The sequence below is a fragment of the Chrysochloris asiatica genome, unplaced genomic scaffold, assembly GCF_000296735.1.
Source record: "Chrysochloris asiatica unplaced genomic scaffold, ChrAsi1.0 scaffold00085, whole genome shotgun sequence".
Taxonomy (NCBI): domain Eukaryota; kingdom Metazoa; phylum Chordata; class Mammalia; order Afrosoricida; family Chrysochloridae; genus Chrysochloris; species Chrysochloris asiatica.
The window spans coordinates 7,749,540-7,774,608 of record NW_006408603.1 but is presented as its reverse complement, the minus strand read 5'-3'; the positions used below and the strand labels follow the sequence as shown (position 1 = coordinate 7,774,608).

The 25,069-nt window shown below is 41.9% G+C and overlaps 1 protein-coding gene across 1 annotated transcript; it reads right to left on the bottom strand.

The window, feature by feature from the left end:
* Positions 1-6,825: 6,825 nt before the first annotated feature.
* Positions 6,826-17,773, bottom strand: LAMTOR5 (late endosomal/lysosomal adaptor, MAPK and MTOR activator 5). The gene is made up of 4 exons (XM_006865935.1): positions 17,733-17,773; positions 16,061-16,122; positions 9,352-9,469; positions 6,826-6,886 (listed from the first exon to the last, which is right to left on the bottom strand). The coding sequence occupies exons 1-4, from the start codon at positions 17,765-17,767 to the stop codon at positions 6,826-6,828; spliced, it is 276 nt and encodes a 91-aa protein (XP_006865997.1). The 5' UTR covers positions 17,768-17,773.
* Between the last annotated feature and the right edge of the window lie 7,296 nt (positions 17,774-25,069).

Below are 25,069 nucleotides of genomic sequence, written 5' to 3'. Positions count from 1 at the left end.
TAAGTGCCGTCGAGTCGGTTCCAACCCATAGCGACCCTGTATGGGGTTTCCAAGGAGCGACTGGTGAGCCTAAACCACCGACCTTGTAGTTCAAACGGCTTTGTAGTCTGGTGCATTAACTCACAGCGCCACACCAGGACTCCTTAGCAACATCTAAAATTGAGATTTCTTTTATCTAGATCTTTCCCTGTCCTCAAACTTTGTCTAAAAGAGATAATACAGCAGGCCTGAGACTCCTGTCTTTTGAAAGGCCTGCTTGCAAGATTGACCCTTGGTTGACATCTGGGACTTTAGATTCTGGGAAGGCTTCCACCATTTCCTGCATGATAAGAGTTGCTCACTGGGCCTAAACTGTTTGTGTAAGCAGTGTGGTTTATGCTGAACACCTTTTGCCTTCTGGGAGTCTGGAACTTTGATACATGCTAGCAAAGGGTGCTTACATGACCAACCTCCAATAAAAACTGGGCATTAGATTTCTACTGAACTTGCTTGGTTGACAGTATTTCACATACATAATTACACTCATTGCAGGAATTAAGAGGATTCTTAGAAGATCCTGCCTGGTTTTCTCTGGGCTTTGCCCCGTACTCCTTTTCCCTTTGCTGATTCTGCTTTGTATCCCTTCACTGTAAAGATGACTACATGTTAAGTACAAATAGATGCTGAGTTTAAGGAATCCTCATGGCAAATCAGTAAACCTGGTGATGTTGGGAACTCCTCATAGAATCCTACTTTAGCTTTTGCTTTATGGAGGAGAGAAAATCTGTTGCTCCAACTCTGAGCTCTTTCCAGGACAAGCCCTTTGTTTCATCAGTAAAATTGGGTACACTACAGTCCTGTTGTGGTGCTGTGGGCTAATGCGTCAGATGGCAAAGTTGTTTGAAATGCAAAGTTGGTGGGTTCAGACTCACCAGCTGCTCCTTGGAAACCCTGTACAGGGTCGCTATAGGTCGGAATTGACTCGCGGGCACTTAAAAACACAGTCCTGGTGCTGTAGGTTAATGCGCCAGACTACAAAGCCATTTGAACTACAAGGTCGGTTCAAGCTCACCAGTTGCTCCTTAGAAATTCTATACAGGGTCGCTATGGCTCGGAGCCTACTCTGTGGCATTTCACAACAACAACACTCCATCTCAAAGGGTTGTTTATGAAGAATAAGAAAGTATGATCATTTCTTAATTTTACTCAATAGACAAGTTAGCTTGTATGGGCCAGGCAGTGTGCAAACAGGGTGGGCATATAGTAGACAGAAAAACAGCTCACTAAATATGTTCATATTCTAATTCCTAGAACCCATAAATAATGTTACCTTACCAAAAGAGAGCTTTGCATTTTTAAATTAAGGATTTTGAGATAAGATTACTCTGGATGATCTGGTTCGGCCTGCTGTAATCACAAGGGTCCTTATAAAAGGGAGGTAGGAGGGTCAGACCCTTAGTGAGATGGACTGACACTAGCTGCATAGTGGACTCAAACATCCCCATAATCAAGATGGCACAGAACTGGGCAACATTTCATTTTGCTGTACATAAGGCTGTCATGAGTTGGAGTTGACACAACAGCAAAGAGGGTCAAAGACAAGAAAATATGACATGTATGCTGGAATCTGAGAGAGATTTAAAGATGCTACACAGAAGGCTTTGAAGCTGGAGAAAGGAAGGGGCCACAAACCAAGGAAGAGGAAGACAGTAGCTTTTAGAAGCTAAAGTAGGCAAGGGAACAAATTCTCTCCTGGATCTTCCAGAAGCACTAGCCCTGCAGATAATTGTACTTTAGCCCAGTGAGACAAATTTTGGCCTTAGCTCCAAAACTGAAGGCCTTGTGTAGCGCTGTAGGATAAGCACTGGGCTGTTAACAACTAGCTGTTCCTTGGAAACTCTTTACCAGGGTCACTATGAGTCGGAACCAACTCAACGTCACTTAACATCATCATCTCCAAAACTGTTAAGAATAAAATTGTGTTATTTAATTTTATGGCAATATGTTACAGCCTCAAACAGAAGCAAATACAGGATACAGGTGTGAAAGAGATGTGGAGTCAGTTCCGCATCTTAACAACCCTGCATAGGGTTTCCAAGGCTGTAAATATTTATGGGAGCAGAAAGCCTTATCCTTCTCCTACGGAACTGCTGGTAGTTTCAAACTAGCTGACTTTGAGGTTAGCAGCCCAACTCATAACCACTACACTACCAGAGCTCCTTAGATCAATAAGGTACTTGCCCTTACTGAGTTTACTAAGGGGATCTTAATATTTAACCGTCAGATAGGACCTTTATGATCCTGAGAGTTAGCTACGGTATGGAAAGGAAGCAGCAGGTGGAAAGCAGGTCACGCCACATTCTAGGCAAAGGGAATGTAAACATGGAAGCCCTGGGGCAAGAATTTGTAGTTCTCAGAACTGATAAGCCAGAATGATAGGAATTCAGTGAGGCCCAGTGAGGAACTGCAGCACCAGGGAATGGCAGGGTTTGGGAGGGTAAGAACTTTCAATTTTGCTGGTTTAACACTATGGCAGGTACACACTGAACATTTGGTACATTTATTATTGAGCATCATCACCAAGGTAACCTGTCAGAAATGTAATTTCAACATTATCTAAAATCGAAACCAGCCCTTTCTCTAATTTTTCCGTTTGAATTGACTTGTCTAAGAACTCCAATTCTTCTCACCTATCACCCAGACAATTCAGTGTACTCTTTCTTTCTGAAAATTCTTGTTTCTCATTTTTGATCCTGAGCTACTTACTGGATCTTGCTGAACTTACTTCTTCCTCTCTAAAATGTTGATAACACCTTGTAAGATGAAGACGAGTAAATGAGCTAAATGCAAGCTAAACTGCTTAGAATATGTAGCTTCACTGAAGACTGGCTTTATTACTTTGTCTGAACCTGTCCAAATTCATGAGGGGGAAGATAATCACCATCAGCACAAAACTGATTCCTATGAGGTCAAGGTCAGATATATATTCCCTTGCCAGCCTTTTTTTTTTAAACCAAGTCTGATACTGGTGGTCCACCCCATGGCACTTTCTACTTCTCTGCTGCATTTGATGATTTGCTACAAGGGTCATGGAGTTTCTTAGGGAAGTCCCAGGTTACAGTTTGGGATCATGATCAATGTGGAGGTAACACAATACAACTCAGAATAGTTTTTCATCAGGACAGCTTCAAGCAAGACAGCTCACGGCTTCCTTCTCTGCCATGTATACAGGCAGCCTGATTCTCTGGCCCGTCGCCTAGCCTTCACTTAGCCTCTGCCCTCTCTGACAAGTATTACAACTCTTCACACAGTGTGCCTGGAGGCACCCCACACACATGGCTCATTCCAGGGGTCCACGGCCACATCCCACTGTCTCATGCCAGTTACTCTAGCTGCATCCTCTCTTGCTATCTTCAGAATCTACTGCTCTCTCTACTAGGCCTGGGAGGTCAAACACAGGAACTATGAGGTCCAAAGAAGTGCTACTCCAGGTTTGAAAAAAGGAAAGCGTTAGAATGTGTTTTCAGTGAAAATTTACACAGAAAATTAGGTTTGGCTCTAGGTTCTTCTAGATGACCATGAGGTCCCCCTCAACCTCTGTGGGCTTGGCTCTTTTAAGCCTAGCAGAATGGCAAAACTGAATAATCCCTCAATTATGACACAGCCATGTAATTGAAGCAGAGTCCTGGTGTAGCGCTGTGGGTTAATGTGCCAGACTGCAAAGCTATTTGAACTGCAAGGTCAACAGTTCAAGCTCATCAGCTGCTCCTCAGAAACCCTATACAGGGTCGCTATGGGTCGGAACCTACTCGACAGCACTTATTAACAACAGCAACAATTTGCAAAGTACCTAACCAATCCCTTTGCAAGACTTGTCCAGCAAATCATTTTAGCAGAATTTTAAACCTAGGGCCAGAAAGGTCAATTAAAGAGAAACCCACTGCCCTCTGGGCTAGATGAACCCAAAGGAAGTTTCAGTAGCTGGTCTACCTCAGATTCATTTTTAAAGCTCTACTTTGGCTCTCCCCTGTTCCAAAACTCATTCTAGCAGAAGACCTAAAATTCTTGAAAAGCATACATTCAAGTTCCTTGAGTTGGGTACCCTATTTTCCACCTTTTTAAACTCGTATCTCAAAGACCCAACTACCATTTGTACACGAAGATTCTTTTTATCACTTATCTTTGTCATTACCATTACCTCTACCTGGAAACCCTGCATCCCTTGCTGCAAAAATTCCATTTATTTTTGGAAGGCCAGTTGATACCACAAAAATCCGTTTTAATTATAATTGATCCACTTGGTGTGCTGTAGAGTCGGTTCTGACTCAGCGACCCTGTATAGTGTTTCTAAGGCCATAAATCTTTACAGGAGCAGAAAGCCTCACCTTTCTCCCATGGAGCAGCTGGGAGATTCAAACTGCTTACCTTGCAATTAGCAGCCCAATTTGTATTTCTTGTTAAGTGCCTTCTAGTCGGTTCCAACCCATAGTGACACTGTATAGAGTTTTTGATGAGTAGCTGGTGAACCTGAACTGCCAATCTTGAGGTTCAAACCAAGTTTGCAGTCCAGTGCATTAACCCACAGCACCACACCAGGACTCCAAATTTGTACATAGCAAATGTTGAGTGCTTACTATGTTCTATGAACTGCTCTGGTTGCTCAAGTACATCTGTGAATAAGACAAAGCTGCTGCCCTCATAGAGTTCATATACTCAAATACAGTAACACACAAAATAAAAGCAGCACATGTGCTAAATGTCAGGTATTGGTAAAGACAAGATACATCAATATTCCTATTAAAGTACAAAGATTTGAGCCACGTTATTAAATCTTTGTATCCTCACATACCACCTTATACTTTGGAGATGGTGGTGGTTATGTGTCGTGGAGTCGGTTCCAACTCATAGCAACCCTGTACAGAGTTTCTGAGGCTGTAAATGTTTATGGGAGCAGAAAGCCTCATCTTTCTCCCATGAACAGCTGGTAGTTTTGAACTGCTGACCTGTGGTTCACAGCCCGATTCGTAACCACTACACTATTTGTAGATACTTAACATTTAAAAATAAATGATAAATTCTATTTTATAATGTCACTACTAAATTGTTAAAAGAACAAAAACTGCATTCCAATTTAACAAAAGTGTTTTGTTTCTTGCATAATTTTACATAGTTTGCAAAGAATTAAAAAAGTTGAGAAGGTTAACTCTGATCTACACTGTCATACAAAATACTTTTTTTCTGGCCAAACATGCCTATTTCTGTGGAAAGTCTATAGAGTTAAGAGCATAGGCTCTCAATTGGAATCATGAGCCTAAATGGTGAGTCGCTAATTCCTTACCAGAAAAGTTGTTAATGAGAATTGAATCCTGGCACACAGTAAGTACTTTAAAATATTTATTAGCCATTATGTCATAATTATGGGATAGGAAATGCTAGTTTCAAATATCAACGAATATTCCTGTGAGAATATAGATATTTTAGGAAGCTTCTGCATGAGGGGAGTCCTGGTGTGGGGCTGTAGAGTAAAGCACTGGACTGCAAGATCAGTTTGCACTGCAAGGTCAGCGGTTCAAACTTACCAGCTACTCCCTGGAAACCCTACACAGGTTTGCTATGAGTCAGAACCAACTCACTGGCACTTAACAGTTGAATGAGAAGCAAGTAGTTGGTACAAAGGCCTTTTTTAAAAATTGCAATTTGATAATTGAAAAATAAAAACATTTGATATAAAGAATTAAGATCCAAACTTTCCTCCAACCAGATATATTGAATGTAACAAATTTCTATATACAAAATAACCTAGACATGCTGCTTTAAAACACGATCCTTTCTTATCAATATTTTAGTAGGCTAGTCCATAGAGTGCCTCAAAGCAGCTTATACTAAGAGAAATGTCCAATGTCTTAAAGCTGGCAAGTGGCCATGTAAGACATGACTACTGATCCCTCCCTGTCTGGAAGAAAGAGTGAAGAAAATCAAAGACGGAAGGAAACCATTAGTCCAAAGGGCTAGTGGACTCCAAGAACCACAGCCTCCACACGCCTGAGACCTGAAAAACTAGATGGTGCCTGGCTACCACTAGAGAGAGATTCTGCTGAGATCACAGCATAAGGGCCTTGACAGAATGAGAACACAGAAAAAACTCAAATTCATAAAAAAAGACCAGGCTTTCTGGTCTGAGAGAGACGGGTGGAATTCCCAGACTATGGCCCTTAGACACCCTTCAAACTCAAAGTTGAACCCACTCTTGGGAGATCACCTTACAGCTAGACAACTGTTAAGTGCTATAGAGTTGGTTCAGACTCTGAGCAACTCTACAGGGTTTCTATGGAGTGGCTAGTGAATCTGAACTGCCAACCTCATGAGGTTCTAACAACCTTGCAGTCCAGTGCTTATCCTGCAGCGCCGCACACCAGGACTCCCGCCAGGCTTATAAACACTAGGCAGGCCTATAGGCCCAGGTGATCAGGAACACCTGTGAAGAATATGCCCCACAGAGCATTCAACTAGAAGCAACCAAAAAGGTACCTTTGCCAACACAAACTTCAGAAGGCAGGAAGCAACAAGAAAGCGGGGCAAATGGAAACAGGGAACCCAGGGCTGAAGTGGGGAGAGTGCTGACACACTGAGGGGATTGCAACCAATGTCACAACACTATCTGTGTATTAACTGTTGAATGAGAAACGCATTTGTTTCATAAACTTCCACCTTAATCAATGAAATGTTCCAACAAAACAAAACAAGAAAGAAAACACATGTCTGATGCACATGAAATGAATGGTCTAACTACAGGAACTTTAATAGCTTAATAATAGAATAAACAAAATTGGCTGGAGAATGGATATGTCAAGAGGCCATTTTGTGCACTGCCACCGTGATGCCATCGTGTTTCTGGATCATAATGTTCCTGAAAGGCAAAGAAGAAGATTTTCAGTAAAGCTTTATAGCGGGGAGTCAGTGTAAGGATGCTTCCCCACCCCAGGCCTTCACTTGCTATGGATTAGACTCCAACTCATGACAACCCATATGTGTCGCAGTGGAACCACTCATCATAGGGCTTTCAATGAGTGATTTTTAAAGGAGATAGCCAGGCTTTTCTTCCAAGGTGCCTCTCAGTGGACTTGAACCTGTAAACTTCAAGTAGCAGCTGAGCACGCTAATAGTTCCCACCATCTGGGGGATGGTACACAATGAAAAAGTACTCGCCATTTTTCCTAGTTGTAAATGCAGTATTTATTTGTATGGTAAAATATTTGGAAAAGACATAAAAGTATAAAATATGAAAGTAAAATTAATTCCATAATCCTATCACCCAAAGAGAACCACGATTAATATTTCATGAGTTTGTTTTCATCTACATGTACATTATACATTTAAGCTCTGGTAGCGTAGTGGTTACGAATTGGGCTGCTAACCTTAAGGTCAGCAGTTTGAAACTACCAGCTGTTCCGCAGAAGAAAGATGAGGCTTTCTGCCCCCGTAAAGATTTACAGCCTCAGAAACCCTATGCAGGGTCACTTATGAGTCAGAACTGACTTCACGGTACTTAACAACAACAACATATTATACATTTGGAGTCCTGGTGTGATGTTGTGGGATAAAGCACTGAATTGAATTGCAAGGTCAGTTTGAACCACATGGTAAGTGGTTCAAACTCACCAGTTGCTCCTTGGAAATGCTATACAGGGTTGCTATAAGTTGGAACCACCTCCACAGCACTTAACGACAACAACGTATTAAACAGTTACTCTTCATTTACAGACTATCTCATTATCTGTTGTTGTTAAGTGCCATCAAGTCATTTTCGACCCATGGCGACCCTGTCTAGGGTTTCCAAGAAGCAGCTGGTGAGCATCTGACAACTCTGCCATCAATGAGGTGGGTGGCAAGCATGGTGCAACTCTCTCCCTTGAGAAGGTTCCTGATGTGGTTTCCAGGAAGCTGGGCTGCTCTGTCTTTTGCCCTCTGCCCCTTCCTGCCAGCAAGGGCAAGGTGTCTGTGGTCATAGCCTCCAGGTGAATACAAAGGCAGCCTGGAACCAGGGGATGCCTATTCCTGGTTCCTACCTCCTATGCAGCCTGAGATCCTACAGGTCAAAACTACTGTGGGGTGGGAAGGAAGGAAAAAAAGAGGCATCTGAGATGGTGTTTAGAAGAAATATGTGTGAGTTTGATGACATCCAAAGGGAGGTGAATTGGCCTGAGGCCTCCGCCTTGGTGGGAATGGGTATGCAGCCAGGCTCCCAATGCCCTCACAGGGCCTGCCAGGCTAGGGATTATGAAAGCAGGGGTTGCAGTGGAGCCCTGGGGGAGGCTCCCACGGGAAGCTCTGACTCAGCACGGAGGGAGGTAGAGCGGTTACATAGTGGGCCCTTAGTCATGCACCCAGGCTCTGTCTCTTCCAATCCTCCTTCTCTATAAATGAATAATCCTTAACTGGATTCATTACAGTAATGAGCACATTGGTAAGTCCTTTGTTGTTGTTATGTGCCATGGTGTACGTTCTGACTTATAGTGACCCTGGTACAGGATTTCCGAGGCTATAAATCTTTACGGGAGCAGAAAGCCTCATCTTTCTCCTGCGGAACAGCTGGTAGTTTTGAACTGCTGACCCTGAGGTGAGCAGCCCAATTTGTAACCACTACGCTAGTGGTTATTAGTTCTATGATCATATTGTTTTAATTAAAAAACAAAACAAAACTGGGCAAATGGATGGTCTGAAAACAGGAAAAAACAAAAAACCTTCCATTTCTGCATAACAACTTGGTCTTTGGAATCTAAGCAAGTCAGTAAGTGAGAAATGGGTAGATAGACATTTTTTCTCATTGTGATACTGATCATACTGTGTACTCTGCTTTTTTTTAACTTAATTGAGAAAACCCTTTTACTTAGAATATCTTTAGTGCATCCTATTTCTACAGAAGTAGTTTTGTTCTTTAGTTAGTCTTCTGTGCTATTTATTACTTTCTCTTTTTATTATACAGTAAAATCTGTTAAAGCTGGAACCTATCAGAGAGTATTTTCCACTAAAATGAGAGACAGAAAAGTGTTAAAAATTGAATCTTGTCAAAAGCAGAAAACTTGTGAGACCTAGAAAAACAGAGCAGGCTCTCACAGGTTTCAGTGTAATTTGTACTCTTCATTTAAAGGTCACTGTGACTTGAAAGCACATCAGTTTTAGAGATTAATATCGCCACTGTAGTCCAAAGGAAGAACACCCCGCAAAGTACTCACAGAAAGTAAACTCTATACCCTGTTGAGGCCATTACCAGAACTCTGAATGAAAAATCACTAATGAATTCAGGGCAGTTCAGTTTCCTTGGGGGTTTTTTTTTGGAGCAAAAAGGAAAGGAATCTGTTGACATCTACTTACCCGTTATCTGATTCTAGACACACCACAGGAATATCTGTGGGGTCAGAGGTGAGCTTAGCTGCTTGTTGGGCTAGAACAGATATCACCCCAGCATGCTCATCTGACAGGGTCCCACGACCTGGAAGACAGAGATACCATGTCACCATGTTTTCTAAAGATGAATACAGCGCTAGAACAGTTTTCATTGATTTTTTTTTTTTTTTCAAAAAAAAAAAAAGGGCTCCATTCACTGTCCTTTAGTTGAGGTACTGACATGAAATGCTTTTGTCCTGATTCTCAACTGGTTACATCAGTGAGAACGCCTCATAACAGTTCTTAAATCATTACAGTGATAACAGACACTCAATTTTCAAAGTCATTCCTCTCACCATCTCTAAACACCTTCTCAAAGATACAAAGGAGTGGTAATTTAAGTCCGTCTGAGAGTAATAAATTCATTTTATAGGAACCGTATTGAAACCAACAAGAAATTCAGAGGTGAGACTGACAAAAAGCAGTCAGTAAGAGCAAGAAACCTGTTGAAACCAATTAATCAATTCCTTATGGGAAATCTGATTTCCTTTTACCGAACTCAACCTCAAAGGATATAAAAATCTTTACTCAAGACTTCAGTCACAGGACCACCTTGACAGCATATGTGAATACGCTGTGAGCAATTATTTTGGCTAGAATGGATATAAGCTGGCTGTTTTTAAATGTCAATAGAATTGCTTTTTAGTAATGTATGCTTTAGCCTGGAGATAATTACTAAATCTTGAGTTCCAGAGACAAAAAGTAATGACTAGTTTACTTTAAAATATATTTCTGTACATAAAGGAAACAATAAGCCTAAAATGAAGTATGTAATACACCGAAAAATCATGGCAGAGTTTAGGACTTTAGTATTGTTTTATGAGACATAAAGTGGTTAGCCAGAATGCAGCCTTTCAGACCTTGAAAATCTTTGAAAGAATTCATTTGGTTTAGATTTCCGCACTAGAATTTCAGCCTTTTCATTAGGTATCCTGAGAAGTTCTTTAAAAATGTTTCTTTTTTTCTGACTTCTGGGGCAAGATGGTGGAGTAGGTAGATGCACTGAGCAGACCCTCTACAACAAGGACACGGGAGACCAAATGACACAGATACAGGTGGTGGGCAATTGAGACAAAGGACAGAGAGGTGAACGGAACGCTGAGTGGGAGAAGCTGGGTTGTAGACAGGTGGGCTGTTGGCTGGCCTGGCCTGGCCTGGCCTGGTGCAGGCAGCTGATGATCAACACAATGGCCTAAAGGCACAGGAGGACAGCTGGAGGTTGGATTCAGTTCTCCCTTGTTCCCCAGGTCCTACTGGTGATAGGGGGCCTGGCGAGCCCCTACTTTTTCTGCCTAGTGGCCAGTGGCACCCACTCCTATGCAGACTCTCCTCTGCCTGGGGTCAGGCACTCTCATATTTAGAAGCTAGTGAATTTTTCCTCATTAGATATTTTATTGCTGTTGTCTATTTTGGGAAACAGCAACTGTGTCCATACAGCCCAATCACACCCATGCCTCCTATGTCGCCACGCACTGGGCACCTCTACCCACTCCTGTGCGACCTGATCAATGATAAGTAGCAGCCAACATCAGACAAACCTGCCCTGAACTACCTCACATAAACAGCAAACAGAGAATTGATTATATACTTCTAGTCTCCATGACAACCCACCAGAGACAGGTGGTGAGTCCCTGAGAACACACCAACATACAATCATCAGTTAAATACAAATATGATACCACAACGTCTTAGAGACAACAATTTCAGCTTACATCAAGAAACAACAGAGTGGCTCAAACAAGTGAACAAAATACAATGTTAGAAAGTACAGTACCAGGAATGGTATTGGAATTATGTGATAAGGAATTCAAAAGAATATTTATGAACCTTCAGCAGATTGAGAGAATGGTCAAGAAAGCTGCATATGAAAGCAAAGAGAACACAGAAAAAAGCTTTAGAAGAATTCAGAAAACATTACAAGAACAAACTAACAAAACAAATGAAAGCTTAGAAACCATACAAAAACAGCAAATAGAAATCCAGAAGATTACTTCTAATATTTCAGAAATAGAGAATACAGGGAGGGGCAGAAAAGCAGAACTGAATCAGCAGATGGCCGAATCAGTGAGCTTGAAGACAAATCTCTCAATATTCAGACCACTGTTACACCAAGGAAGTTCCTGGGACAGAGAACCAACAACAACCCAAGATTAATTTACATGACAATATCAACCAGAACTTAAACCAGATATACAAATATCCTAAGTAAAGCAAAACAACAAGATAGAAAATACGGGACCAGAGTTATCAGTTTATAACAAAAATAACAAAAAAAAAAAACAAAAAAAAACTAAAGAGGGAACAGTATAGTTACAGAACTTCCAATTGAAAAGAAAAATCAAGCACATTTCAAGAAATACAAATGAAACTAAACCTAACTGTAACCCTAAAACTAGACTAATTCCTACTCCTAGCCTAGTCTTAACTCTACTCATAACCCTAACACTACACAAAACCCTAGGCCTAGCCTTGATCTAGCCAAAGTCCTAACCCTAACTCGTACCCTCTGAAATAAAAGTATATAAATCTGTTTCACAATGATATACGATTTTAAAAAAAGTTTCCCCCCTTTTTCCCTCCCACCGACTGATCTGTGTGCAAATCCTGAATTACACAGATCACCCCTTTCAGTTACCTGCACATCCAAAATTCAGAGTCTAAAAAATTCTTGTACAAGGTGTCGGTTCTTTGGTTATTCTTTCTGGATTTACTTCCTCATCTGTGATTACTACCACTCATTTGAACACTCAAGAAGCATCATGAGAAAGTGGGGTTAGGAATATATAGTCACTATACCAAAAATAATTGGTCAACATTCAACCATCTCAGGAGGCAGCATAAGATGGCACTAAAGAGTCAGTGGTGTTGAAGGAAGATGTCTAAAATTGCACTGTTAGTACTGGTATAAAGCAAGGCTCCAAAAAGTGACCAAATACAAACTTGAGATGTTTCAACAAACAGATACAATACTGGAAGCACCCACTTGGCTATGCCAAGCAGTTTGCAAGACAGCTACCTACATGGTCAACTGACTGGAAGAGAACTTTACTAATTCCAAAGAAAAATGTTCTAATCTGTATTAATCCCAAAGAAAAGTGTCCCAACAAAATGCAAAAATTACTGAACACTATCATTAAAAGCACTGTTGTTGTTGTTATGTGCCGTGGAGTTGGTTCCAACTCATAGAGACCCTGCATAGGGTTTCCAAGGCTGTAAATCTTTACTGGAGCAAAAAGCCTCATCTTTCTCCTGCAGAACAGCTGGTAGTTTCGAACTGCTGACTATGAGATTAGCAGCCCGATTCGTAACCACTACGCTACCAGAGCTCTTTATTAATAGCATTGTTGTTGTTGTTAAGTGCCGTCGAGTCAGTTCCGACCCATAGCGACCCTGTACAGGGTTTCCGAGGGTGTAAATCTTTACGGGAGTAGAAAGCCTCATCTTTCTCCCGCGGAGCGGCTGGCATACTCTAGTAAAATTTGGCTGAAGAGAATTCAAACCAGTTGCAGTAGTTCATCAACATGGAATTGCTGATGTCAAATGGATCTTAGCTGGAAGCAGAAAATATCAGAAAGATATTTATCTGTGTTTTATTGACTATGCAAAGGCACAGGACGGTGTAGATCATAGTTACATGGATAACACTGCAAAGAATAGAATTTCCAGAATACTTAATTGTGCTCAAGTGGGACCTGTACAGGCCAAGAGGCAGCTGTTCAAGCAAAACAAGTGGGTACCATGGTTTAAAATCAGAAAAGGTGTGTTATCAGGTTCTGGTAGCGTAGTGGTTATGAATCGGGCTGCGAACCTTAAGGTCAGCGGTTCGAAACTATCAGCCGCTCCGCGGGAGAAAGATGAGGCTTTCTACTCCCGTAAAAGATTTACACCCTCGGAAACCCTGTACAGGGTCGCTATGGGTCGGACCCGACTCGATGGCACTTAACAACAACAACAACAATACTTATTCAATCTGTATGTTGAACAAATAATCTGAGAAGCTAGACTCTGAAGGATGCAACATTAGGATTGGAAGAGTCATTAACATCCTGTGAAATGCAGATGATACAACCTTGCTTGTTGAAAAGCAGAATTTGAAGCACTTGTTGATGAGATCAAAGACTACAGCCTTCAGTATGGATTACACCTCAACACAAAGAAAACAAAGATCCTCACAACTGGATCAATAGACACCATCATAATACATGGAGGAAACACTGAACCTAAGGATTTCACTTTACTTGCATCCATAATCAACACTCCTAGAAGCAGCAGCCAGGAAATCAAACAATGTATTGCACTGGACAAATATGCTGCAAAAGACCTCTTTACAGTGTTATAAAGCAAAATATCACCTTGAGGACTAAGGTGCACCTGACCCAAGTCAGGTGAATTGATGCCTTTGAATTGTGTTTAACAAAGAATATATTAAATATACAATGGACTGACAGAAGAATGAACAAATCTGTTTTCAAAGAGGTACAGCCAGAACACTCTTCAGAAGTGAGGATGGCCAGACTTCCATCTCATGTACTTTAGACATGCCAACAGGAGAGACCAGTTCCTGGAGGCCATCAGGCTTGGTAAAGTAGAGGATCAGCCAAAAAGAGGAAGACCCTCAATCAGATGGACTGACACAGTGGCTTCCATAATGAGCTCAGACATAGCGTTAACTGTGAGAATGGCCCAGGGATGAGCAGTGTTTTATTGTTCTATTGTACACAGGATCACTATGAGTCAGGACCAACTCAACGGCACCTAAGAACAACATATAATTTTATAGTACTGTGATTTAAAAAGAGGCTTTGGAGCCATACTCAAATCCTAGTTCAACCACTTACTAGCTACCTGACTTAATTTCTTCATCTGTGAAATGGGGGAAAATAATATCTACTTCACAGGATTGTTACAAGGATTAAATAAGTTCATATATGTAAAGCACTGAGACCAACAATTGGCCACATACTAAGAGTTCAGTAAATACGCAATTCTATTTTTAGTAAAATTATTAAACAATTCAGAAAAAAGACAGGCTCAGAGACGCTCTTTTTTTAAATCCAAGTTCACAGCATTAACAAATGGAAGAGTAGCAGGTTAAATCCAGTTGGAGTCCTTGTATAGTGCTGTGGGTTAAGGCACTGCACTGCAAAGTCAGTATGAATCACGAGGTCAGCAGTTCAAGCTCACCAGCCTCTCCTTGGAAACCCTATACAGGGTTGCTATGGGTTGGAACTGACTGGATGGCACTCAACAACATCCAAAGTCTTAATTCCCATCAAGTGATTGGATGTGGCCATGCAAATAAGGTATACAGGACTCTAAGGCTAGGATTGGTTCGTTTTGTCCTCCAGCTAGGCTTAAAAGGAGCCATATCAGACACAGGAATGGAAGAGCCCAGAACCATCAAGAAGGAATAGCATGAGTGGAGCAGGAGATCCCTACCTATAAAAAACAGCAACGGCAGTGGCATGGAAAGACAGAGCAACCAAGGGGCCAGTTGGCTGAGAAGTCGAAGACAAGAGTGAGGTGTGCCTGTAATATAGCAGACAAGAGGCGTTCCTGACTGGAGAACTGCTGCATCCTGAGTTGGTTTTCATCCTGAATTGTATCCTGTTCACTTCCCTAATACACCCCATAAACATGAATATTGTTATGAGGTCTGTGTGACCGCTGCAATGGATTACGGATCCCAGATGTGAAACAGAGTACTGAGGAAGGAATGGTTGGTGTCAGAATAGGGTAAAGAAAGTTGTAGAGTGGAAGCATGTCTGACCTCCGCTTCACAGGAAATCAACCTTGGGCTGATTTTGAGTTTGATTCTTTTTCCCCCTTGTGAAGATAGGGGAAGGCATGGCTCCCACATTATTTTCACATAGGTGAAGCCCATTTTTAAGTAGGCATATTTTACTGCCTATTGTGGTGCTGCAGGATAAACACTAGACTACTAACCTCAAGGTCACCAGTTCAAACCCACCAGCTGCCCCTCGGAAACCCTATACAGGGTCGCCATGAGTCAGAACTGACAAGATGGCACTTAACAGCAACAATGACGACAGCACTCACTAGTAAGCACAGCTGGATTTTAAAGCACCACCCGCCTTGCAACATTATAGTGAAAATTAATGATAAAGTATATAAAGCCTAGCACTGTCCTGGCATATGGCAAAATATTCAATAAATGATAATTACTGTCATTTTTTGGGTTCCTTCTATACCCAAATTAAAATGACGCAAATATTAATTTAGTAGAGACAAATGTTTAGTGGTTGAATTGAAAGAACATTTCTCCTTTCATAAGTACTAATTGAAAAATTCCAACTTCCTACTCTTATTATTATTATGAATTGGGCTGTGAACCGCAAGGTCAGCAGTTTGAAACTACCTGCTGTTCCGCGGGAGAAAGATGAGGCTTTCTGCTCCCATAAAGGTTTATAGCCTCGGAAACCCTGTATAGGGTCGCTATGAGTCAGAACCGACTCCACGGCACACAGCCGCCACCACCTCTCTTATTATTTGGATATAATCTCTACTTTCACAAAAGTAAGAGTTAACAGGAAATAATAGCCAGAGAAATAAAAGCACACCCAAGCTCCAAGGCAACATCAAAAGCTTTACCAGAGGGTTGGTGTGAGATACTTACAGCCCAGATTCAGTCCTTGTGAATCTGTGCATAGGACTCCAACAATAGATGGATTCTTCATTCTAGTTCCAGAATCACAGGAAGGGTAAAATGTGATATGAGAAAATGAATTTAAGTAACTATTTTAACACTTCATATTCGACAGGCTTCCTATGCAACAGGCACTGTTTTAAGTGTTTTAAATTGGCATTTCTCAACTTTTCTTTTTTTTAATTTAGCCACGCCCACCCCCACCCCAGCACCCTTCCCTCACTTCAAGGGGATAAAGTGTTATGTTAAAGTGAATCATGATGCACTAGCGGTTCTGTGTTGGAATTTTCATCTCCCATGCAGGGGACCCTTGGAGTCCTGGGATGGCACTGTAGGACAAGCAATGGACCGCAAGGCTGGTTTGAACCGCAAGTATGACGGTTCAAATCTACCACCCGCTTCTCAGAAACCCTATATAGGGCCACTATGAGTTGTAACTGACTGGACGGCATTAAAAACAATAGCATGCAGAAAACCCAGGATGTATTCCCAGCCAATGCACCTGTGTGCAGCAAAGGCTGGCATGTTGCTATGATGCCCAACAAGTTTCAGCAGAGTTTCTAGACTAAAATAGACTAGGAAAAAAGTCCCGGAAATCTATTTTTGAAAATCAGCCAATGAAATAGATCATAATGGAACAATCAGCAACCGATCACCAGAGGGCCAAGCAACACTTTATTCTGCCATGAACAAGGTTGGCCTGCAACTAGCAACAAAAATTGATTTAAATGTAATGAGACAAAAGATTTTACAGGCATGGCTGAGCTTTGTGGGGATACAAAGACTGTAGCAGCTAAGTTTTTTTTTTTGAAAGTGCATGCTTTAACATAGTATTAACTCATCTAAAAAACTGTTGAGAAACTCAAGTTTTAAGCAATAAGACGTAAGTAACCAAAGGTTGCCTTCTGCTGAGGAAGTGGTAAACTGGAGTACATTGTTGGGAAGAAAGTGTTGATACTTTTCTAATTGTGAAACACACACACCACTTACTCTCCAAACAACTCTGACTCTTGGCGACCTTAAGTTTGCTGCATAGGATTTTCAATGGCTGATTTTTCAGAAGTAGATCATCAGGCCTTCTTCCCAGGCTTCTGGGAATTTTTAACCTTCTTGTTAAAAGCCCGGCGCGCTAACGTTTACACAACTCAGGAACTCTGAATCTTACATAGATAATGCCCATTAGAAAAAAAAGATAATACCTTTTGGAAAAAAATAAGAGATGTCTTTTAGCTCCTTAAGTATCAACCCACTGGCTGGTTACGCAACTGGGAGGCACCGCTGCGTTTCTATTTCTGGTCTTGACTCTGTACACCTTATACATCTGTCCCCAAAGTTAAACCTATTTTCTAAAATTCTTGTAGAAACGGCCCTGGCCATAGTAGAAGACAATTTCACCATGACAGGCGATTCTGGTCTCCTGTTAGAACCCCGGAGACTCGCTCCGAGGAGGGATGAGAGAGATGGAATTTTAATTCCGGGTTACCAATACGCCCTTCGCTGCCGAGGAGGGTCTCACAGCCACATCCCACGCCCCGATCTTCCCCCAGACACCCGGATTGGCACTCAAGCTCACGCCCTTTGTTCCTCTCCAGCCGTTCTCGCCACGACTTTAGCGTAGACCGAAGAGGCCCGCACTACTCACGTGTCCTCCAAGTGCTGTTCCAAGGTTGTCTCCATCCCACCCACTGTCAGCCAGGGTTTTGGACCCCGCAGCTAGTCGCTTCCTTCTCCACTACAGGCTTTGAGCACCCCGCGGTCACATGACACGAGCTGGACGCAAACGTGGACGGTGCCTCCAAAGAGACAAACTTCTGGCGTCGCGTCATCTAATTGCTAATCCGAAAGTGCTTTTATTTCCGCCGCCCAGAGCGTTGATTGGCGCAATTACTCACGAGAGGCTCCGCTCCGGAACCCGCTGGTCAAATTACCCTACAGCCTAGAGGGAGGTCGGTAGCCGGTAGCCAGACGTCAGGGCGTCGGCACTTGATCTCAGCGTTTTGTATTTAACCTTTGGGTTACGGTTCATTGGACTCCGAGAGCCACCTGGGGCCAAATCTGATTTAACTTTTTACAACAGCTCGGCTTAGTCTTGGTCTGATCTAGGCGTTGGGGTCGGTACGGAGAAGGCAGACGCAGGACCGCTATGAAAAGGAGGAAGACGTGCACCAAAGGGACTAAAAGATGAGGTGGAATAAGATTAAGACCCCAAACCGAGTACTGCTTTTTATTTATTTGTTTTTCAACTTTTTGTTGTGAATGGAGGATTGAAGGTTTACAGAGCAGATCATCAGTTCTCCCAATCAACAAATCATACACTTTGTGTCGTTGCAATGATTCCAGTTTCCACCCTGTTCATTTTAACTCTTGCACTCCTCGGTGTCTTCCATACCGTCATCTTTCCTTTGCCAACCCCCTTCTTGTTGTATATTGCCTTCCCCACACGCAATTTAACACTTGCTAAGTGTCGTAATTTTAATGAAGACTTCTGTTCTTCTGATGGAAGAACTGAGGAAAGTTTGGGAAAGAAAGTGATATTTGAGTCCTAACTCATAAAGAAGATTGGAAAAGGCTACTTAACGATAACTTAAAAAAATTTAAATTATAAAAGAAGTTGTAAATAATAAGGCAAGGAAATCACCCATAGTGTCACTGTTATTTTTATTTTTAAAGCAAAGTTGATAGACAAAACCTGGACATACAGTTATGTAGCTAGCTCTTTTCACAGTATTTAGCATAAAGGTTTTTTCCTGTCAGTTTGTTTTCATTTGCCATGTATCCTTAATTGTTATAAAATATTCCATGGCATAACTGTGCCTTATTTTAATCAATGTATAGTAAGGCTGCCTATGAAGTCCTGGATTGCAAAATTGGTTTGAACCACAAGGTCTGCGGTTCAGGCTCACCGCAGTTTCTTAGAAACCCTATTCAGGGGTCACTAAGAGTCAGAACTGACGTGAGGGTACTTAACAACAGGAAAGGCTGCCTATAGTTGGCAGGCAATGCTGAGTGAATATCCCCATAAGCCTCTCTTGGCTCTTGTTCTTAACATCCTCCTTACATCTCTCCTTGGTCTACGTTTTCTCCAATCCTTTCATTAGAAAGTGTAAGCAGTGACTATTTCTAACAGTTTATATCCAAACTGTCTAGGGAAGCGCCTCACTACAGTACCGCCCCCTTGTGGTCCCATTCTTTGTGGTTGGGGAGCTTCCCAGCTCCAGTTTTTGAAAATCCCAGGGCAGCACCAAACTCACTGTCAACAAGTAGATTCTGACTCAGAGACTCTGTAAAGGGTTTCTGAGACTGTCTCATCTTTCTCCCACGGAGAGGCTGATGGGCTTAAATTAACTACCTTGAGGTTAGCAGTCCAGTGCTTATTCTACAGCACCACCAGGGCTTCCTTTTAAAAATGCCTTATTTAAATAATAAAAAAGGAAACCTGTCTTCCCAAAACACAGAGAGGACCTGGAAATGATGTTACCGAACTCAAAATGCAACCCAATCAAAATATGTCATATATGCAGTGTATTGGTATTTTGATTGGTTTGCATTTTGAGTTGAGTTGCATATGGCATGCCTTATATGTAGTAAGCACTCCTGGTGTGGTGCTGTAGGATAAACACTGAACCACAAGGTCGGTTTGAACCATAGGGTCGGAAGTCGCTCCTCGAAAACCCTACAAAGAGTCGCTATGTGTCGGAATCAAATCAATGATAGTAATGACAACATATGAAGTATGGTGCTGGAGGATAAGCACTGAATTGCTAAACACAAGGTCAGTGATTCAAACCCACCATTTGCTCCTCTGAAACCCTATACTCGGTCACTATGAGTTGGGAACTGACTGGACAGCACTTAGCCACAACAACAACAAGTATACTATTACTTTTCAAATACTGCAATATTGGTGGTAGTGGTGGTGTGCCGTGGAGTCAATTCTGACTCATAGCGACCCTGAATAGGATTTTTGAGGCTGTAAATCTTTAGAGGAACAGAAAGCCTCATCTTTCTACTGCTGACCGTGAGGTTAGCAGCCTGACTTGTAACCACTACGCTAACAGAGCGCCTTACTGCAATATTATCATGACAATAAAGTATTTATTTAAATTTACTTAAAATCATTACTGATAGGTAATTTGGGGTTTATTATGTATTTTTTTCAATCAAGATACTAAAAACACAATGAAAATGGGGAATCCGTAAAATATTTTTGCACGAAGAGGGGTCTTATCAAATTAACCAAAGGTGACTTCAATTTCCTCCTTTTGCATATATTCATTTTCTGATTTTTTAATGTGAGCAAGTGTTATTAAGTGTCTTTGAGTTGAGTTGGTTGCAACCCATAGTGACCCTATAGAGGGTTTCTGAGGAGCAGCTGGTGGGTTTGAACCATTTATCTTGTGGTTTGCAATTTAGTGTTGATCCTATAGCATCTCACCAGAAGGGGAAAACATTTTTTTTTTTTGTAGTCTAAAAGTTTGGGAACCAGTACTATCAGTGTTCGTAATGCCAGGATGTTTTGGATTGAAGGTGTTTTGTTCAGATGGCCCTGCCTAGAAAACAGACCATCAAGATTTGGGGAATTTTTAAATGAAAGGTAAAAGTTAGCAACTGGGGAAGTGAGGAGAGAGCATTTTTAGTGCAGAGAATAGCGTGAACAAAGATAAGACGTCAGAGTTGTGCCTACAGGTCTATGGATCACTCTGGAAATTGGTGACACATCCAGGTTCCCCAAGCATTATATCAAGCACTATAGTAACGACTTCTGGCCTTCCCTCAGGACTCTCCCCTATCTGCTTTTCATCCATCTGGTCAGTGTACTTTCAAGAGCTCTCTGAATAATGTGGACAAGTGTCAGGGAAGCAGAACACCAGAAAGCTGTTCCAAGCAGGTACCCCAGCAGTTTAGGAGACTAGAAGTCAAAATTCAGGGTGTCAGCGACTGCTGGCTCTGGAAGAAGTATCCATGGGCCCATGTTTCTTGGAGATCTCCATGTATCTTGGCCTTTCTCTGTGTCAAGGAACTTCTCAGCAAAGGGATCTTGGGTCCAAGGACACACTCAGCTCCTGGCTCTTCTATCTTGATGGTGGTGATCTAAAGGACAGAGGATGCCACACATGTAGCCCTACATGTCTAATAGCCACATTAAAGAAAATAAAGCATATAAAATTAAGTTTGATAATAGATTTAAACATTATATCCAAAATATGATCAATTCAACATGTAATTGATATAATATGTTAATGAGATAGTTATTATTATGTTTTTGTACTAAATCTGTTTTATATTATATATTTACACCATATGTCAGTTTAGACTAGTCACATTTCAAGTGCTCAGTATCCACAGGTAGATTATTATTGTTATTATGTGCCATGGAGTTGGTTCCGACTCATAGCGACCCTGTACAGGGTTTCCGAGGCTGTGACTCTTTACGGAAGCAGAAAGCCTCACCTTTCTCCCACGGACCAGCTGGTAGTTTCGAACTACTGACCCTGAGGTTCGCAGCCCGATGCGTAACCACTATATTGGCTGACATAGCTCCAAGGTACCTCTGATGATCCCAAAGTCAGAAGAATAATTAAAGGATTCCCAGAAAGGCTGGTGATTATTTTAAGTGACAGGGAAGGCCTTTGCAAGGAAAATGGGAAAGTATGAAGATGATTGACATATCCTTGCCACACTGGAACGGAAGAGCAGGATTCATCACACACCCCTCTTTCTCTGCCCTACTGCTGTTCTGTTCCTGTGCAGGTGGACAGAAGGAACAGAATAGTTGATATAAGCTGAGGAGGTATAGGGATTGGGGTATAGTTGGAGGAGGCTTCAGCCCCCTAATTGTTTTCTACCTTTTTTAAAAAAATAAAAAAACAACTTGTGGGATATTTGATGATACTTAATTCTTCATTTTGAGTGTTGGTAATCCTCTCTGGGAGTCTAGGTGTGGTGCTGTGGGTTAATGTGCTGGACTGCAAAGTTGCTTTGAACGGCAAGGTTGGTGCTTCAAGCTCACCAGCTGTTCCTTGGAAACCCTATACAGGGTTGCTATGCGTCAGAACCAACTCGACGTCACTTAACAACAGCAACAACAATCATCTCTGAGTGACAGGAAAAATCCTATGACACCTTGCAATCATACTTATTTGAAATGAAGTTATATGGGTGTCTTGGTTCAACAGGAGACCACACAAAGGAACTAAATATGATAAGTTCATTATAGTCTAGAGGAAGCATAGGGCACACTCAAGGGCCACACAGGAAGGTCATAGCAGGGGCAGAGAGCACAGACCTGGAGTTCAAGTCTTTATTAGGGTCTGAGGTTGGAGTACATTAAGGTGCCCAGGCTTTTGTTGGATTCATCAGTTTGGAGTAAAAGAGCAGAGAGTTGGGGAACCTGGTGGGAGTTGAGGGAAATTTTTGGTCACACGTGTTATTGGGGAAGTCATAGCAGAAGCATGTACTTGGTGTTTCTGTGGGCTGCTATCCAGCGCATGCATTGGCATGAATGAGCAGAGTAAGTCAGCCAGCATATGTTATGTTGGGCATGATGGATGCCAAGGTAGCAGCTGAAATTGAGTTTTAATGCAAATCATGACCACTCATCCTGTAATGCCTCAGATATTAAAATTACATTTATAACTTGAGTGGCTGAAATATTGAAAAACATTAGTATAGCTTATTATAACCATTGCAGGGTATATTTAATTAAAGCAAGGCGAATGAAACCTGTGATAAATAGGTTTGTAATAGTCTGGAAGCCAGATCCATAGCCATTGGCTCAATATAAATGAGGAAAAGCCATAAAAGCAGGTTTGATACCTCAGGGAAGGTGAAATTTGTCAGGATATTTGTTTATACTGTGCATAACTTTACTATCTTGAGCTATTCCCTTTAGTGCTGTGGCTACTTGCCCTGTATTGTTCATGTACATTCAGTATAAAGTATCTTGGATGGAACATACTCCTCCTTGACTGGCCAATAGGTAATCGAGAACTAGGTAGTTATCAATCATCATCTGAGCCAAGGAGCTATGCCTCTGTATGGCCAGTCTCAGTATTATGGGTTTTGTTTTTGTTTTTACCATGTTTCCATGTACGCCGTCAGGGTTTGGGGTCCTGGTGTGGCACTATAGGATAAGCACTGGGCCACAAAGTCGGTTTGAATCACAAAGTTGGCAGTTGAAACTCACCAGCTGTCTTCGGAAACTCTAGGCAGGGTTGCTATGAGTTGGAACCAACTTGATGGCACTTAATAACAACAACACTCAGGGACTGGGACATTTGTTGATTAGCTTTGATAGTTTGTGATTGAGTTGCTCAAGCAGCTACACCAGTTGTTATTCTTGCTACTCTTAGGATAATGGCTATTCAACAATGATGGGTACAAATACTAGGGGGCTTTAAAAAGTTCATGGAAAAATGGAATAAAAAGATAACAGAATTTTTTCTACAAACTTTTTGAAGCCCCTTGTATAACTTACCTTATAATTTCCTAAGACATCCCAGTTAATTGACCTATAACCATTTTAGGGCTTCTGTTCTGTTTCCTAGTTTGCTGCACAGTGCCTGGGGCCTTAAAATGCAGGCAGTCATCCAAGGCACAATAATTGGTTTCTATTCACCGGGAGCAACAGAGGATGGAGGAGAATGAGGAATGAAAGGAGGCTATGGAATGTGTGACTGATTGCCTCCATGAGCAAGGACCTCCTTTGCCGTGAGACCAGAAGAACTGGGTGGTGGTACCTGGTTACCATTACTGAACCCTTTGACCAAAGATTCCATAGAAGAATTCAGATCAAAAGGGGGAAATACAGAACAGAATTGAAAATTCTTATGGACTTCAGATTTTTTGGAGCATGGAAGGTGAATAAGCCCCTGAAACTATTGCCCTGAGATCATCTTTAAAACTTAAGACAATGCATTCCCTCAAGTCATCTTAAAATCATCCAGTAATTCAGCTTAACTAGGAAGAAAGTCTGCCTTGAGCATGATGCTCTTTTTTTTTAGTTAGTTTTTTTTTTTTTTTCCTTATTATGTGATAGTTTACATGGGAGAACATTAGCTTTACATTCATCCTATCGTATATCATTTCATTGCGATGGTTACAATCTCCTCCATGCCTCATCAACTAACCAAAGAGTATACCCTGCAAGCCGGCCCGCGCCCCACCCCCCCCACTTCCGTCATCAGCGCACAGCCCCTCTCAGTTTCTGGATCTAGAGTGTCCCGCCGCTCTATCTCTCCACGTCATCGTCTCTGCCTCCATCTCTGGCATCACTGCTTCTCTGGGTAAGGTCCTGCTCTCTTCTCTTCTCTTCTCTTCTCCTCTGATGGTTCCACGAACCTCTGCTCCTAGACTGCAAAGTTAATCACTCCCCTCCTTTTGCCACAGAGCGTCCACCTTTACATTTCCAACCCTCACAGTCAGTCCTGATAACAATTATTCACTATTGTATCACAAAAGACCTATCCCCATCTCCTTTTATCAGCCCCGCCCAGACAGACTGCATACTACTCAGTGGAGATTCTATCTTCTTCCGTGCCCACTGGATCTAGGCTCCCTCTTGGAAGCTTGTAAGGCAGTCACTTCTTGCCTTTGTAGCCCCACCCCCCATTTTGGTTAGCCAATGTCCAAGTTGCCCATCCCTGGCTACTCTGTGTATGGAGGGGCTGGGAATGATCCTTGCTATAAAGATTTGTTCCCTCTTTTGAGCTACTGCATCCATAGGTGCATGATGCTTTTTTTTTTTTTTTTTAGAACATAGTAAATTTTTAATCCTTTCTTTACAGGTTGCCTAGACCACTTTTGATTAAGAAAACTGTAGAAAGTTAGTAATGGCCACTAGCAGACACCAGGCGGTGGCACGCGTCAATTCTCCACAGAGTCCTGCTTTGCGCGGGTGGGAAGTGGGAGGGGGAGGGTGTTCTGAATGCGCTGCTGGGGTCTCTGCTCACACTTGCTGGAATCATTCGCAGCAGATTT

Excerpts from the sequence above, each read along its gene's own strand:
- LAMTOR5 (XM_006865935.1), bottom strand. The coding sequence starts at position 17,767 with ATGGAGACAACCTTGGAACAGCACTTGGAGGACAC. Across the intron at positions 9,470-16,060 it reads ACAAGGACTGAATCTGGGCT|GTCGTGGGACCCTGTCAGAT; the intron begins GTAAGTATCTCA and ends TCTGTCTTCCAG. Across the intron at positions 6,887-9,351 it reads TGTCTAGAATCAGATAACGG|GAACATTATGATCCAGAAAC; the intron begins GTAAGTAGATGT and ends TTTGCCTTTCAG.